Genomic DNA, 17,378 nt, shown 5'->3' with positions numbered 1-17,378 from the left:
CGTTAGAGATGGCGTTTCATAGATTTTTTGTTTTTAATCAGCGTTATTCATCTTTTACTTTATGTCTGAGTCACATAAGAGCTGCGATCCAGGATAAATATTAGTTTAAATAACAGAAAAATGTTAAATTTAATATATATAGTTTTAACTTATCTTTGTATTGTATTTAGGCTATTTATTAATCTATTTGTCACTGAGCAATAAAGCTATTTTATGTTTGTGTATATAACAGTCTTTGTTTCTTTTGGTTCAGACTCATGGTCTTTCTGGTCAGCAGTATGAGAGAAGGGGCCACTTAATTTAATTTAATTGCACTGCAGTCTGAACTCCCAGCTCAGCCTTTCAGGCAATATGATGACTTTAAGAGACTCCATTTGCTGTAGAGGAGAGGCAGAGCAGGAGGCAGAAGTAAATGGGCAGCTCCAGGGTAGAAGCAAGGGGAAATGATCTTAAGGGAAGGGGATAGATATTAGAAGAAGAAGAAGAAGAAGACGATAGAAGCACAGCACTAGACGTTCACTTCCTGCTTCATAATAGTTGATAGTTCTAAGATACCTATAAGCCATCTAAGACATTGTCATGCATTATGCTGGACACTGTGACCATGTGGAAGTTCACTGCGCTCTGGTGATAGCGCACAAGTATGTTTACTCCTAAAGCACATCTCGACTACATGAGCTATTTTGTACAGGGCCTATGACATGCAGTTGAGTAGTCCTGATTCCATCCAGTAGAGGGCAGTCACACCCATGTTCCCTTCCAGTCCTATGATTCTATGATTCTATTGTTGGTGGCTGGAACTGGATATAGCTATGTCAGCACCAGGTGGAAATTGTTCATAGATACAGCACTGAGCACTTACCCAAATCAGGTCCCTTTATGGTGTCTTAAATTGAGCACCCAAAATCCGAGGCACCCACGATCACCAATCACACTTGAAAATCTCAGCTATGGCGTGTGAGCCCAACCCTGCTCTCACTGATGTCAAAAGTCATGTGCAAACCTAATGACTGCATTCAGAGTAGTATCAGGCCCTGAATAAACACACACTGTGAGAATGTATCTCATTGCTTATTACTGTCACAAATGCATATACACAGTCGAGATTTTCCATCAACAATCAGATCATTGTTCAGTATAGTCCAGTATGCAGCAGTGGCCAGTGTGTTGCTTCATAGGAAAGAGAAACAAAAGTTATAACGCTCCTAGCAGGCAATTTCCAGAGGAGGTGCAGTGTGGACCTCCCTGCTGGAGAAAAGAATGTTCTCGCATAGCCTGAATAGGAGATGGATGTTCAGAGGATTTGGAAATTCAGCTCCATCATTGCCCCGCCTGGCAGTATTTAGTCTGCTCTCTAGATAGATACACCTGCATGGAGATTTTCAAATGAATTGAGTCTGACCTGGAAGTGATTCCTGCACAAAGGGATATTAGTGGATCCAGCATCCTTATTGTCGAAAAGGAAATTATGGTAGATTAGGCATCTGGGAGGAACACACACCCTAGGCTGGAAAGGAAGGGAGAACCACCAGGAGCCACACAGAAGGCACAAGTAAGACAGCAAGCCCTGCCATTAAACAAAGACTATCTGATTCCTATGAGTTGTCATTATGCAGCTGTCAGAAAAGGGGTACAAGCCTCTCCCTCTGCGGCTGGCATCCTCAGCAACTTCATACATACCTATGGCTCCATATTTATACACACTAGCCTCGGGGGTCAAATTTTGAGACTTCTACTCAGCATTGTGCCCACAGGAGGATGATGTCTTCTTCTGGTGTTCCTACTAGGGGCTCTGGCCAAGGGAATGCTGCTGGTGGGGTTATCAACCCTGGCATAGCAAGGGCCAGACAATGGTATGAGACTTACCTGAGAGAGAGGCTTTGAGAAAGGAGAGTGTAGCAATCAGCAAGTCAAATCTCTGTGGAACAAGAGATTCTCATTATGGAGATCATTTCTAGGTTCGATCTCTTCATGGGCAAGGCCTCAAAAAACACCTCTGCGGCTATGAAAGTTTCTACATGGGATGATATACTAAGAAAAGTGAATGATTTTAGTGGGTGATCGACAGCACCAAGAAACGGGGGGGGGGGGGGGGGGGGGGAAGGGAGAGGGAACAGAATAAGAGGGCAAAAGTTAGCAACAGGGCATACTTGACAATGTTGCTGAGTCCTGCCAATCGAAGAACCACAACAACCTCACTAAAACCTTCCCAGTGCCCCTGTGGATGAGCACTCAAATACAAACAATGATGAGTGTGGAAAATTTAGGCCCCATGACCAAGTGTCTGCTTCCTCCTGAATCTCTGTCCTGTGTCCTGTTTCAACAAGACCAACCAACCATCCAGGGGGGAGAAAGCAGATACTTGAGACTTCATCATGACATCTATCTCCTGGGGCTCCTTTCTGCTGGTTTCCATTGATGTGTCCCAAAGGGAAATAGTTCAGCAAATGTCTCTGTAATGTATGTACCTCTCCTTTCAGAAATCTCTGCTATTGCCATCCCTCACTATATTTTGAATGGAGGTCCCTCTGCCTGCTTCCTGTGGCAGCCTGTGCCCCTTGTGATGGAGAATGAAAGAAAAGATAATTCTCCACTCTGAGGTGGAGATGATGCTGTTAAACCATTAGTGAAGAATTTGAGCTTATGAATTTTGGGGGAACTTTCTAAGGCCTCATGACCAATATCCAGGATGCTGATGCTGATTGGTGTATGCGCCTTATGAAGCAGAGAGAAAGTTTCCTGACCAATAGTGGGGAACATATTATCCAAAGCATAAGAGCTAGGCCCGGATTCTGGGCTCTGTGGTGGCTCAGTACTTGGGCTTTGCTGGTACACCAGGGCCACAAAGGAGGCAGAACTGGCCACTTGAGCATCACCCCTGGCATAAGGGAGATTCTGGTAAAATAGAGCCAGCAGGACATTCCCATATCACTCCCCTAACAGCCCCCAGTGTAAGGGAGCACCAAGGGTGTGGTGGTGGATTATGGGGGGACATGTTGAAGGAGGAGATATAGTCAGAGCACAGTACATTCCTGCTATTCTGTACAATGTTCAGCACAGTGTAAGATAGACCAGCTCCTAAGGACTGCTCTAGCTTTTATTGTTCTGTTCCTTCGCTGTCTCCAGAATTAAGATTGTGGTGCAACCGTCCTTTACCCCATCCCCAATTCCTGCATTCAGTTTAGCTTAACCAGGACTGAGAATCAAGTTTTAATTGCTGCGTAGGATTGTTGCTTGGTAGTACAGGCAGGAGCAATGGGCAGAGAGAGGCATGGGTGGTTCCAATAGAGCTAAGAACCTTATTAAAGATAACCTGGAAGTGATGCGAATAGTCAGCACTGATTTTTCAGTGTCTTACCGCACAAGGACTATTTCAGTGGGTAAGGTGAGCAGATTATGTCACTATATTAACAGTGAGATTTCTCCCAAAATCCATGTGACTGTGGAAGACACTTGTTTCAGTTGTCTACAAAAATAACCTGGAACAGATTTTTTTTTCTCCCTTTTCCCCCTATGACTAGAGAGGTGTTAACAGGCCACTTTACCTTGAATGGTCCCTTCAAATATGTGTTAACTACTTACATTAAATAATTTGTTCCACCTTGTATTTAGCTGTTACGTTCTGAGGCCTTGGCTTCACTTGCAAGTTAGAGCGCATTAAATCAGCTCTGGACACCCTAACTCCTGAGGTGTCCACACTGGCAAGGCACTTAGAGCGCCTGGACTCTGCAGCTGGAGCGATCCTGGTAATCCACCTCCACGAGAAGCATAACGCTTGCTGAGCCCCGGCTGAAACACCTGGGTGTCAGTGTGGACGACGTGTTGCATTACTGCAAGTGGCCACTCTTGTCATTGTTTTGAACTCGGCTGCAGGTATGCGGATATCCCCTTCCAAAGCTCCTTTTCTGACAGCCAGCTGCTTATTTGCTCCGGGACAAAGCAAACCATTACTGTGGAATGCTGCTGCTGCCGAGGCAGGCTTGTGTGCGGGGGGCGGGGGGATTCATGTCAGAGTTTCCCCCTGCTGCTGTCTGAATTTACAATATAGCATGCTGACACACTCTCTGCCCCCCAAAACACACTGTCTTTCCCCCCACATACACACAACACACTCCTTGTCACACTCCAGCCCCACTTTTGAAAAACACGCTGCAGCCACTTGCACACTGGGATAGCTACCACAATGCACTGCTCTCTGTGGTGTGCAAGAGCTGCTAATGTGGCCATGCCAGTGCGCTTCAAGCTGACAGTGTAAACACACGGCAGCACTTCCCCTGCTGCTGTCTCTGAGGGCTCTTTTAATTCCCGGCGCTCTACATCTGCAAGTGTAGCCATACCCTGAGTACATTTCCCAGACCTGAAGAAGAGCTCTGTGTAAACTTAAAAGCTTGCGTCTCTTACCAACAGAAGTTGACCCAAAAAACGATATTACCTCATCCATCTCGTCTCTCTAGACAACTCTAAGGCATTTGACCTGGTATCACATGACATTTTGATTAACAAAGTAGAATGATAAAATTAACATGGCATGGACTAAAAGCTTGATAAATCTCAAAATGTAATTGTAAACGGGGAATTATCACTGAGCAGGTGTGTTGCTAGTGGAGTCTCTCAGTGATTGGTTCTTGGTCCTGTGCTATTTAACTGTTTTTATCAATGACCTGGAAGAAAACATAGAACCATCCCTGATTAAGTTTGCAGATGATACCAATATTGGGAGAGTGGTAAATTATCAAGGGAACGAGTCACTGATTCAGAGTGATCTGGCTCACTCGGTAAGCAGGGAGCAAGCAAACAATATGTGTTTTAATATGGCTAAATGTAAAGCTATACATGTTGGAACAAAGAATGTAGTCTATATTCCAAGGACTTTATCCGAGAAAACAGTGACTTTAAAAAAGATTTGGGGAAATGAACACGAGCTCCCAGTGGGACGTTTTGGCCAAAAGGGCTAATGTGATCCTTGGATGCAAAACCATTGTGATCATCCAGTTTGACCTCCTGCATAACACAGGCCATAACATTTTACCCAGTTTATGCTGCAGTGGAGGGAATTATGTTTCCTACTATGCAACTGAGCACTATTAGGCACAATAACTGGTGGCTGAAGTAGGCCATACCTTTGATAAAGACATCCAGTCATTGAATTAAAGACTCCAGCTGAGGGTGCATTGACCACTTTCCTTGGTAAACTGTTCCAGGGATAAAACACCCGCACTATTAAAACGGTTGGTCTTATTTTGCACCTTTGTCCATTCAAACACTAACTTGCAATGATGATTTACTGCAACAACCAAAACAATTTTAAAAACCCAACATAAAATAGTATTTTTCCTTTGTCGATTGTGCTGACGATCAAATGCATCTGTTCATGGCAATGTTAAATTATGTCTACATTCATCACAGAAGCAAGAAAAATGAAAACTAGAACATAAATTGAGTAACCATTTTGATTTTCAAAAGTACTCACCATTAAGAATGAAATCCTGGCCCCGCTGAAGTTAATGGAAGTTTTGCCTTTGACCTGAGTGGGTCAGGGATTCACACTGTATATTCTCCCCATAGGAGGAATGTGTCTAGATGAGCCAGTATTGGCCAATATGCCGTTCATGAATGGTTTGGTGGCCCCTTCACTGTCTATAGGATTTAAGTTTTAATTAAAATTCCTTTTCTGGCCTTGCTGCTGGTGAAGAAGACCTTCCAGATGGAACCCAGTGCAGACCTGTCTGAATATAATTATGGGCAGAAGCAATAGCTCTAAAAGATAATATATTGCTGTCATTTGGCTCAATAGATATTAACTCTGAAGCCTAATGACAATGAGTTAAATGTCAACATTTTACAATGCTTTACATTTTCCTAAACAACACATAAAATTTCAGCTTTGCAGACCAGCTCAGGAAGGGCTTTGAGGATTTGGTAGGGAAAGGTGCAGAGATGTTTACTGGAGAAGCTGTCAGGAAGTTAGAGTCAAATGGAGTGGTGGAGGGATGGGAGGAGTCAAGTGGCCCCTATTGTAGTTCTTTGGGGATGATTTCGGGTTAGGGATGTAAGGAAAGGAGGTATCACATCAGTAAGTGTAGATGCAGGCTCACAGAAGGTTATCCAGATCTCAGAGAGATGGCAGTGATCTTCTTTTCGATGCAGTGGGTATTCCAGAGGGAGTAATACATAAAGAGTGTGTCTCATATTTCCTGTAGATTCCCTGGAATCTATACAAATCGGGGGATATCTGTGAAGCGGAGTGGCAAACAAAGTGTATGACTCGGATGGAAACTGCACCAGGGGATCCCAACCAGTCTTCCTTTCCCAGGTAAATTCCAGCCTGGGATTCAGCAGTCCAGGCTGGCACAGAGCGGTGTGCCTGCAAGAATGATTAATCTGTCCCATATTGTTTTTGTACTCAGGAAACAGCTTATTGGCTTCTAAAGGTGGCACTCCTTTGCCTATCCTTAAAATAGAGTCCAACTGATTTCAGTTGATGACGTTACGTCTGAGACTGGGCAAGTCACTGAGGTGTAACTCAGGAGCTGGCCCCATCTATCACCTGTCAGAGTGTTACTGTTTAAAAACAACTGACTAATTATACTAACTCAGCATTTATCCCTCCTCCCCTGCCTTCTCCTCACCTCCCTGAATTGAGGGAATATGAGCCTCCTGGCTTTGCTGCTGGCCTGAGCCGACGTCACAGAAGTCATGACTTTTGTGGTGAAACTGGGCATTTTGTTTGTTTTATCTGATTGATTGATTGATAATTCTCCTAAAGCAGAATCTACACTGTTTGATTAAAGAAAATGTCCAACATTAGCTATCACCTCATTTACGATAACACGCATCAAGAGCTTGTATGAAGTCTTAAATAGACAAATTTCATGGGGAGGCCTCCTTTTTCTCAAGTTAGTATCAAAATGTGCAGGGCCCCAATGTGAATTTTCTAGCGGTTAAAGAAAGCATGATATACAACACTGATATACAATAGCACAGTGTATGGCTTTTGTGTTCAACTTTGTGCATAAAAAAGTGACTCATTAGCAAAAGAGCTTGTTTCAGCATAACATTATTTTGCATGAAGACGTTACTTTTTATTGCTTCAGAAGAGATGAAAAGCAGACCCCGTTAGGGTACAAATGGCAGTGCAAGATGTTTGCACATAAAGGTACAAATTGTCCTCTTAGAACAAATACAGAACTTGCTAGTGCCACCTACTGGTGGAAAGGTATAACTGACTATAGCTCTTGCCACAGCAAATGCTGAAATTGTTAAAACCAGCTCTTTGAATTGCAAATTATTGTTCTTAATTTTCACAGTACTAAAAATGGTATAAATGGAAAAACTACTGGCCAAATTGCCCCCTCATGAAGGAAAACCCGCAGAAGGAGGAAACCCCAATGTGGCTGCCCTTGAGGAATTTCTTCTGACTTGTTTTGTCGGGAGGTTGCGGGCGGGTGGCGCGGGGGAGTGAGGGCAGGATCCCCTGAGAGGAAGAGGCCCTGGGTCCAGCCCCAATTTCATGAGCATTCATGGCGCTCCATACAATTTCCACACGCAGAAGTGGCCCTCGGGCCAAAATGTTTGCCCACCGCTGTTCTAGATGGAGGTCGCTGTGTTTATTTTCATAACTAGGGCTACCATAATGTTTTTCTGAATTTTCTGAAAAAGTGGGAGCACTAGGATGGGACACAATCTAAATGAGGAAGGAAAGGAATTTGGAATCATCATACTCTTTCATTTGAAAACCTCTTCCTTTCTTATTAATCATATTGTCTGATTGTGAAAATAGGGGGAGGGAGTTCTGTTAGTTGTGTCATCCCTTGATGATGAAACTATTGTTAGGTATCGGTTTTCTTGCTAATCAGGGGAAGTTCTACACAATGAGTCAGATCATAACTGATGTCCACAGCTGCTATATAAACAGGGCTATCTGAGAGACATGTATGTAGCAGCTATAGAGTAAGCGGTGTTAGTGTAACAAGGCACAGAAGTGACAATAGGAATGAAGACCCTTCTGCTTCTGCTGTTATTATATATAACATCCTCCTCTGCTTTTCCTGTGGATCCAGAGACAAAAGATGAAGACAAAAACGTCCAGCTTGTGGAGGTAAATATTTACGATGAATTTCAGACACTCTAAATTAAATGGCAAGAGGGAGCCTTCTTTTCAGTTTTACAAAATTTTACCTTATAATTGTCAAACTTCAGTTGTATTTCTTATGTTTTAGAAACAGTCCTGATGTTAAGAGGTATCAAGTTGCAGAAGTTTTAAGGGAAATATTTCCCTTTGGCAGCAGTTTAGTTTTGTCTGAATTATGATTATGACTGTCAGAAGCGATATAATAAAGTAATAAAATACTACAGAAACATGGCATTAATTATGTTATCTAGCAACCAGATTGTGTTGATCTATAAAAATGTACGCCCCAATTCAGCAAGGTACTTAACTCTGTACCTAACTTTAAGCTCATAAATAGTCTCATTGTCAGGCTCCTAAATTCATATTTGGTTGATAAATAGATGGCTTCAAAAGTGCTGAGCATCCAGAATCCTCCATTGGTTTCATTGAGAATCATAACTGAGTAGTGGCGGAGGGACAGATCTTATTAGCCTTTACTGATTTGAGCAGCCCCAGAGAAGTTAATTGGATTACTCATGTAATAAAGGCTGTGGGAAGACATTGCAATATACCAATTTAGAGTAAATAACTGAAGAGATTTTTAAAGATACATTTTGCAAAAGCTTTCATTGTAAAACAGGAAATCTAGAGGTCAGTAGGAAAACTATACTATATTATCTCTTACTGTTTAAATAAATACCTGCAGAAAGCGATCTGTCTTGACTCCTGGAAAACACAGACCCCAGGCACATGGGTGTAATATTGTAAATGTTTAAACTGTTTTGCGTGACTTAATGAATACAAATGACCCAAAGCTCTGTTCTTGTTTTTGTCAGACTTATCTACAAAATTTCTACAAGCTTGAAACAGACAAGGAGTCTCTCTTTAAGAATAAAAACATTGACCCTGTAACTGAAAAACTCAAGGAAATGCAGGCATTCTTTGGGCTGAAGGTGACTGGGAAACCAGATGTTGACACTTTGGAGGTGATGAAGAAGCCCAGGTGTGGTGTACCTGATATTGGTCAGTATGTCCTCACTCATGGGAATCCAAAATGGGAAAGAAAGAATCTAACGTACAGGTAACATTTTTCTAAAGAATTTATTGAACAAAAGAGTTAAGGCCAAAATTTTCATATGATTTGCCAAAAGTTCCAAAGTTAGGCACTTAATTCCATATTTAGGCACCAAGATTAAAAAGTGTTCTGTTTTTAAAGGGAGTATGCAACCAACGTTAAAGTCTGTGGGAGTTGTAAATACTCAGAATTTGACAATCAAGTCACTTAATATGCTGCCAAAATGTGGCTTTAAGGTGTCTAACTTTAGGCACCGAATTTGAAATATTTTTGCCTAAACCAATATATTCTACATAAACTACAAGTGTAGATACCAAAATGTGTATATTACTTTATGGGTTATTTTAGGATTGTGAACTACACACCAGATATGAATCCAGCAGATGTGGACAAAGCAATCCAAAAGGCGTTTAAACTTTGGAGCAATGTGTCACCACTAACATTCAAAAGGATCTATGATGGCAATGCAGATATAATGATGTCTTTTGAAACTGGAGGTAAGAACGTTAAACAAATACAAACATTAGCCATCATCAGTTATAGAAGAGCTTTGCAATAAGAATTAAGTTAATTATCCTTTTTTTTTTTAGATCATCGTGACAATTCTCCCTTTGATGGACCTAATGGACTCCTGGCTCATGCCTTTCAGCCTGGCAATGGTATAGGTGGAGATGTCCACTTTGATGAGGAGGAAAATTGGACAAAAGGCTCAAATGGTAGGAGATTCATTACTACCCCTGTTTATACAGGATCACATTGTGCAATCTTTGCTCACGCTAACTTGTAACTTAGGCTCAGACCCACAAAAGACTGGGTTATAGGATATTCTGACTCTCTTTCAATCTTCCCTGTTGAAGCTGATCCACTGTGTATAAATAATTAAATATTAATTGGGTGAGAGGGTGAAGGAGTGTGACTACAGTCCAGTGGTTCAGGCACTCACCACAGAGGTGGGAAGCCCATGTTCAAATCCCTTCTCATCAGGCAGAGGAGGGAATTGAATCAGCATCTTGCACCTCCTGAGTGAATGCCCTAATCACAGGGATAAAACTTCTCTGGGAAGATTCTGCCTCCTCCTTTCTCACTGGCCATTTTGTGTGGCATTAGGCATGTTCTGAGCACATCTACTGGATTGGCCCCCACAGACTGGATTGGTGGAGGAACACCTAGTTTCACCTGTTTAAGGATCATGCTTGGGGCTTAGATGTGAAACAAGTGTCTAGGCACCTGCCTGAGGCAGTACTGTGCCTGCCCAGAGGTAGAAACATTGGCTGTCCAGGGGACTTTTACAGTGAAAATCTAGGTGCTGGGGGAACTTAGGTGCCTACAGAGTTAAGTGGCAGCTGAACAGGGATTTTGAGGATCCTAGTGACATTTAGATTTCTAAAGTGGGAATTAGGCACCTAAGTCCTTACATGGACCTGAGCCTTACTCCACGAGTTGTTCCTTTGATGTCAGGTATTACCCTGTGTGAATGAGGGTAGCCGAATCTGGCGCTCTGACTTGTTTTTCCTCCCTCACTTCTTCAACAAACGTATCTGAGGGAAACGTCTCTGTAGGATGACATGTTTTGGTGAGGTTCAGATTGGGTTGTTTCAGTCTGGCATGTTTTATGATGGGTTTTGCGAAAGAAATTGTGGTGCTTAGAAAAGTTAGTTTTCTTTGGCAGCGAGGAAACATCAGTCCATGCTGAAATTATCACAAACTCTTCAAGACAGGGACAGTGCCTTTCTATGCCCAGGACGAGCACAATGGGTTTGATATTGGCTGAGGTCTTTGGGCACCACTGCAATTCTCCTCTCATATGTTTTCATGTAAATAAGGAATAATTTTATTAAAGTCAGTGACTCTCCATTTATTTCAATGGAATTATTCCTGATTTACAGCAGTCTAAGAAGGAAATTTGGGGCATTTTTTGAAGGGTTGGGGGGTTACAATAAGGACAAAGGAAGCAGTGACTGGGGCCTGATTGGTCTATATGTCCATATAAAAAATCTTCTCTTTCTACATTTCTTCATATTATTTTTACAGAATTACTGAAAGAATCTCGAGTGTCTCTAATGTGCTTTGGGCTGTCATGTATAGGTATTTCCTACTTAGACAGATGTATTATAGATTCAAACACAGTTCACCTATATTAAATGTACATTTTTTTTTAATTCCTCAGGATACAACTTGTTCTTTGTCGCTGCCCATGAACTTGGCCATTCACTGGGTCTGTCTCATTCTACTGATCCTGGTGCCCTGATGTACCCCACCTATTCCTACACTGAGCCGAAGGAATTTCATCTTCCTCAGGATGACATTAACGGCATTCAAAAGGTCTATGGTAAGAAAAATAAATGTTTAGTCATACGCTGGGTTATGCAGAATGCTGCTTAACCAATAATACATGTGTATTTTAAGAAACATTCTACTAATTCTAGAAACATTCTAGTGTTGCTGCACAGAGTAATTCCAGTTTTGCTGAGCTCCTGTTAACTAGAGGTGTGCAATGGCCCTGAAGGTGGTTTCACTGAAGTTCAGCTCCTCTGCATGCCCATTCTTGCAGACTTTAGTAGTTAGAGCCTCACCTGTGCTGAGTTTAGGAGCGTTACAGACCTGAAGTTACCTGGTAGAACCCTGATTAATGACCACCACCACAGTTTTTCAGGAGAAGGTTTTGTGTGTCCACCAAGTCCTTCATAACATTGATTTTCAGCTGTATTTCTCCATATTATATAATGCCAATTTTTCTTTAATCTTCATGCAGGAAAGTCAGATAACCCCGTTCAACCAACCGGACCCACAACGCCAGTAACTTGTGACCCCAAATTGACTTTTGATGCTGTCGCTACCATGCGTGGAGAACTGCTGTTCTTTAAGGGCAGGTAACAGCAAGGAACTTCTGAGTTACTTCTTTGAACTGCAGTACTTAAAAGGAAACAATATTTCAGATCATTTAATTTCCATGAGACATGAGGGGAAACAGTAATTTAGAAATGTAGCGCTAACAATAAAAATCACATACAAAAGGAGGCCCAAATCTCTGACGATGGGTGCCTAGCTTTACCTAACATTTCTCTCAGGCATGACAAAATGCTTTAGCTGTTTCCAAAGTGGCTGCATCAAATGGTGAGATGGCTATAGGGCACCAACCATTGTACTGTAGTTTCTAAGGAATTCTAATTCTTTTCAATGGGAACTCTGACACAGATTCTGCTATACACAGCTCTGATCAGAAGAGAGGAACTTAAATGTTTGTGGTCTACTGGCTAAGGCTGGTGAAGGTAAGTCAGGACTGCCCCCTAGATTCTATTCCAACTACTCTGCCGCTGTAATCAGTGGAATGATAGGTTTGTTCCCACTCTAGATTCAGTTAAAAAGAGGGCAGCTGCAAACTCATGTTTTGTAATTGGTATGTTTATGTGACACACTGGGACACTACTTTGTCATGACCCCACCACATTGTAGCTCATTGGCAGGGATAGAACCTGTGCCTTCCAGCACCAAAACTACTAAAAGATTAGCTCTAGTAGGTATCAGTCATAGCAGACTCTTTTCCTCACTGTGGATCAAACACTAAAGGGAGACAGAATTAGACACACTTCACCTTAGTATTACATTTATGGCATGTGCAGGAACAGTTTATAATATGCCAATTTTATTTAAACCAGGTATTTCTGGCGCAAGCATCCTCAGATGACACAGGTCGACCTCAATTTCATTTCTTTATTCTGGCCAAATCTGCCATCTGGAATTCAAGCTGCTTATGAAAATGTTGAAAGGGATCAAGTTTTTCTTTTTAAAGGTAATGGAATCCGAAATGTGTTAGTTCTTCTGACATATGAATTTACTGAGAATACTTTGCTCCACAGAACGTGCAATTTTCCTTAGATGACACTGCATGAAACAACTCAAATGTTCAAATTACAAAAGCCCCCAAAATGTGTGAATAGTGAAATTAAAGGTCGCTTATCTATTTAATGTAAATGTTCTGAAAAGCAAGATATGAAAATGGCTTCACTTTTCCTTCAAATCTAGTTTTATCATAGGACATAACATACGGCTATTAATCTGCTGCGGACTAGATCACTTCTGGCCTTGAAGTAAGATACAAATTGTCAGTATTAAGTCAAATAACTAGCAGCTGTTTTGAAAAGCATTCAGCAGAGTATTGGTGAATTAGTTAATTATTGATGCCACATCCAAACATCTGTTAGGCATCTTAGGGAACACAGGGAACAAAAGACCTCCAGAGACCTCCAGAGATCTTAGAATCTTAGAATCTAGGTGAAGACAGGACATACAGATGAGGGTAATTACTGGAGGTGGTTAAAAAATGAAAATCTATTTGTGTGAAAAATTTCAAAACTGTTTTTCTTTGGAAGTGTTCAAAAGAGATCACTTTTGGTAAGCAACCATTTTAAGAAGCATTTCAATAATATTTTTGTTACAAATTTTGACAAGAATATCAAAAGGGATACAAAATTTTCCACAATCCCCATTCCCAACCCAAAATGTTGCTAATGCTGACACTCATTTGTGAAAAATTTTGTTTTAGTAAAAAAGGCCATTTGTTGATGAAAATAGCTGTCTGTTTGAAATAGTTCAACCAGCTCTAGTAACTATACTCTTAAGTGGGGAGAGGGAGAGAGAGAAAAGAACAGGGTTTTATAAATAAGATCACCTGATCATTTAGATAAGACGTGCACTTATTAATAGTTAAGGTTCTGTATATACATCTATTTAGACATGTATACATCTCCATCACCAAAGTATCTGAACACAACCCAAGTATTGTTAATCTTCTGCATCCCAATAAACTGTTCATGGTGGATTACTTAACAATTTGTAGAATTCAAGGAGTCTTCTCCCAAAATGTATAAAGTGTATAAGTGTACGGGAAGGGTTCTTCTTGGACTCATTGCTTCAAGGTCTAATTCAGAAACATGAAGGATATCTCCTCTGGGCTTTATGGGTTTTAAAATACAACGATCAGTGCCATTCCTTAATTTACTGGAAGTAAAGGGGAGAATGAAATCTCAGCTGTACATGTCTGTTGAAAATGAAGTTGCTTTGTTATCATCATTGTAATGAAAGTACTAAGCCAGAAGCCATGATCAGATGTTGTTTAGTATGAGCAGAAGCTGCTGATGAAACCTTTAATTCTATTTTTTCTTTGCAGAGAACAAGTATTGGGTCCTCAGTGGGTATGACTTAGTGTATAACCGCCCAAAAAGCATCTATGACTTTGGCTTCCCAAAAAATGTTAAGAGAATTAATGCAGCTTTCAGTGATGAGAATACAGGGAAAACATACTTCTTTGTAAGTGACAAGTACTGGAGGTAAGATTTAATGTTCAACAGACTTAAGGTATATTTCTCTCTTTAGGCTTGGAGGGTTAATATGGAAACATAAAATAACATGTAATAGGGATTAAACAAATTGGATTCCACAAAATTGAATAGGGTTCTCTGGAAGTTAGTTTTAAAACCTAGGGAGTCTGATAGAAAACGCTAACCTTTCTTCTATAGGTTTTTCCCAATCATCCTGTAGAAATCTGTGGCAGGGATGTAATTACATTCTAGAGGATGAGACACAAAACCTGTAGAAACCCTATTATCTAGTAAGTTCTTTAAGAATTACTCAAAGGATGTAAGGTTCTGAAATTGTACTCCTGGGTCTCTCAAACTTCAAGCTAACAGAACTATTAATATACTGGATTTTTGTTCCTTCGGTGTGAACAGTCAAATGGGTTTGATTATGCAGTAGTTTGTGGTTACGGTTTGTTTATATTTCATAGTAGCTCAGTAAACTTTTACAATAAACTACCTCACTGAACTAATACCTGCATCACATTGCAATGGCTCTTTGGCTTCTCCTCTGAAAACAGTTTAGAATTCAGTTGAATGGAGCTCTTGGAATCCCAATATCAGGAGCCGCGCTGGAAGGGCGGGAGTGGGGGCTTGCCACTCCAAAATTTGTCTTTATTCCCCGGCAACCACCCCGTAGCTGCTGCTGCTCTCCAGCCATCCAGCGCTGAAGGCACAGTGGAGAGAATGGTAGCTGCTGGCCAGGTGCCCAGCTCCAGCAGCAGCGGAGAAGTAAGCCCTGGAGGGGTACTGGGGTGCCTGAGAGCAGGCCCCAGCCCGTGTGCCTGCCTGCTGGGGCATGCTGCACAGGGCAGGTGGAGGATCCAGGGCTACCCCACAGAAGCCCAGACTGAACCGCTCTGGCCTGGCTTCTGTTTCCAGCCCCCCACTGTTGCTGCTCCCCAAGGGCTCTGCCAGCCCCTGAGCTGGGTTCCCCTGCCTGGGCAGCTCTTACCAGTTGCGAGCAGCCAGCACCCTGCACTGCCCAGCTCTGGCTTCCAGCCTCTGACCAGGCCCCAGGGCAGTGCCACGGAGGGGGCAGGGCCTTGAGGCAATTTTCTGTTTGGCCCACCTCAGCCCCTCCACTGGGAGCTGGTGCCACCCCTGCATAATATAACAGTAAACCCCTCAAAGATACAGATGACTTTTAATTAATAAATTATATATCTGTTGAGCAGTTGACACTAAGACAAATATGATTTCAGAGTCACACATACAGTGCTTCTGCTTTCTCGTACTGGTGCTCCACTTTCCCAAGAAGCACTGATTGGCTAGGATGTGGTGGCCAAAGCTGTATATAGGCAAGAAGAGTTTTATTCCTTTGGGGCAGCCTTGCAAAACTGTCCAGTAAACTCACCAGCTCAGTCTCTAGCTTACCTTTACCACACATGCAGTTCCTGCCTGTCCCTGCCCATTCAGCCAAAACTCCTATACACGTGCACACATACACTCCTGAGGTGAAAGCTCAATGGAAGTTTTGCCACTGAGTTCAATGGGGCCAGAATTTCCACCTCTAGACTCTCTCATATACACGCAAACCTGAAAACATAATAGCAAGGATTTTAAGAGTTCAGTTAGTTTAGCTCATTCTTAATGGATTTTCTACCAAGAATAGACTCATTTATGTGTCAGGGTTTGTTTTCGACTTTTTAAATGTCATTTATTTACCATACATTATAAATATATTTCTTCTGTTCAGATATGATGAAAACAGTCGGTCCATGGATCAGGGTTATCCAAAGAAGATAATCAATGACTTCCGAGGAATTAGCAAAAAAATTGATGCTGCTTTCCAGCATGGTAGTAAGTAAAACAAACCTTTAAAAACAGTTTACTATGCTAGAATATTTGTGCTTCTCTAGGTTGAAGAAATCTTTTAAAAGACCATCATTATTCATATTTTCACTACTGTACTAAGATCAGAAATTAACACAAATGAATATGTAGGTACTGTCAATGTTATATTTTGCTTTATAGAAATATTTGTTGGAAAACATTTCACCTATAAAATATAACATTCAATTTATTTTTATTTCTAGGATATATCTATTTCTTCCAAGGAACAAGACAGTTCCAGTTTGATCCTAACATCAAGAGAGTTGTCAGTGTCATGAAAAGCAATAGCTGGTTTAATTGCTGATTAATTCCATTGATTTACTTCTTGTGTGTTGCAATTGTTTTATATGCAGTGTTATTAATCTATTAAAAGATCTTAAAAAATAAAAAAAATTGTACTGTTCTCTGGCCTGATCCTCTGGGAGTTCTGTCTGAATAACTACAGAATGTTATAGTACTGTCATGATGTAAATTATTGTATTATTATAGGCTGGACTTTTGATTACCCATAAAGTATATTATATTTGTCCTACCACTTCCTGTGTCTTGTGATCATTGCCACTTCTCAAGAGCTACACTCTGCTCCCAAGCACAAGCTGAGTAAATGGACTGTGCACAAGGAAATTACACAGAGTCTTAAAGTATAAAAATCTTCCCCCAACTCAAAAGCAGAGAATGGAGCAACCACATTGCTCTAGGCTGCATTACCATCCATGGCCCACTGGAAAATTTCTGTGGAGCCAATATATCCCCTCTCTCATCAATCCATTAGTCACACTCAAACCTCTCCCCTTCCCAGCCCACCCAAGACCCAGATTTCTGTCTATGGCCAACTGCTGAGCTCTGCTTCTCTGAACTTCATGGCATCCTTTTTGTCCTACAGTGGAGCTGCATTACTCCTTCTACATTCAGGAAGATTTACAGCCCAGAATTAATTCCTAAGAGAATCCACATTTTAAAACTAGAAAACAAAATGGCAACATAACTGGAGAGCTTGATGCTG

General features: G+C 41.4%; 1 protein-coding gene across 1 annotated transcript; it reads left to right on the top strand.

Moving 5' to 3' along the window:
• The first annotated feature begins 7,866 nt into the window (after positions 1-7,866).
• Positions 7,867-16,910, top strand: LOC114018917 (interstitial collagenase). The gene is made up of 10 exons (XM_027819885.3): positions 7,867-8,098; positions 8,947-9,191; positions 9,534-9,682; positions 9,776-9,901; positions 11,353-11,514; positions 11,938-12,055; positions 12,842-12,975; positions 14,353-14,512; positions 16,239-16,342; positions 16,579-16,910. The coding sequence occupies exons 1-10, from the start codon at positions 7,994-7,996 to the stop codon at positions 16,677-16,679; spliced, it is 1,404 nt and encodes a 467-aa protein (XP_027675686.2). The 5' UTR covers positions 7,867-7,993; the 3' UTR covers positions 16,680-16,910.
• The last annotated feature ends 468 nt before the right edge of the window (positions 16,911-17,378 follow it).

Source organism: Chelonia mydas, chromosome 1, assembly GCF_015237465.2.
Source record: "Chelonia mydas isolate rCheMyd1 chromosome 1, rCheMyd1.pri.v2, whole genome shotgun sequence".
NCBI lineage: Eukaryota > Metazoa > Chordata > Testudines > Cheloniidae > Chelonia > Chelonia mydas.
This window is presented reverse-complemented; position numbering and strand designations above follow the sequence as displayed.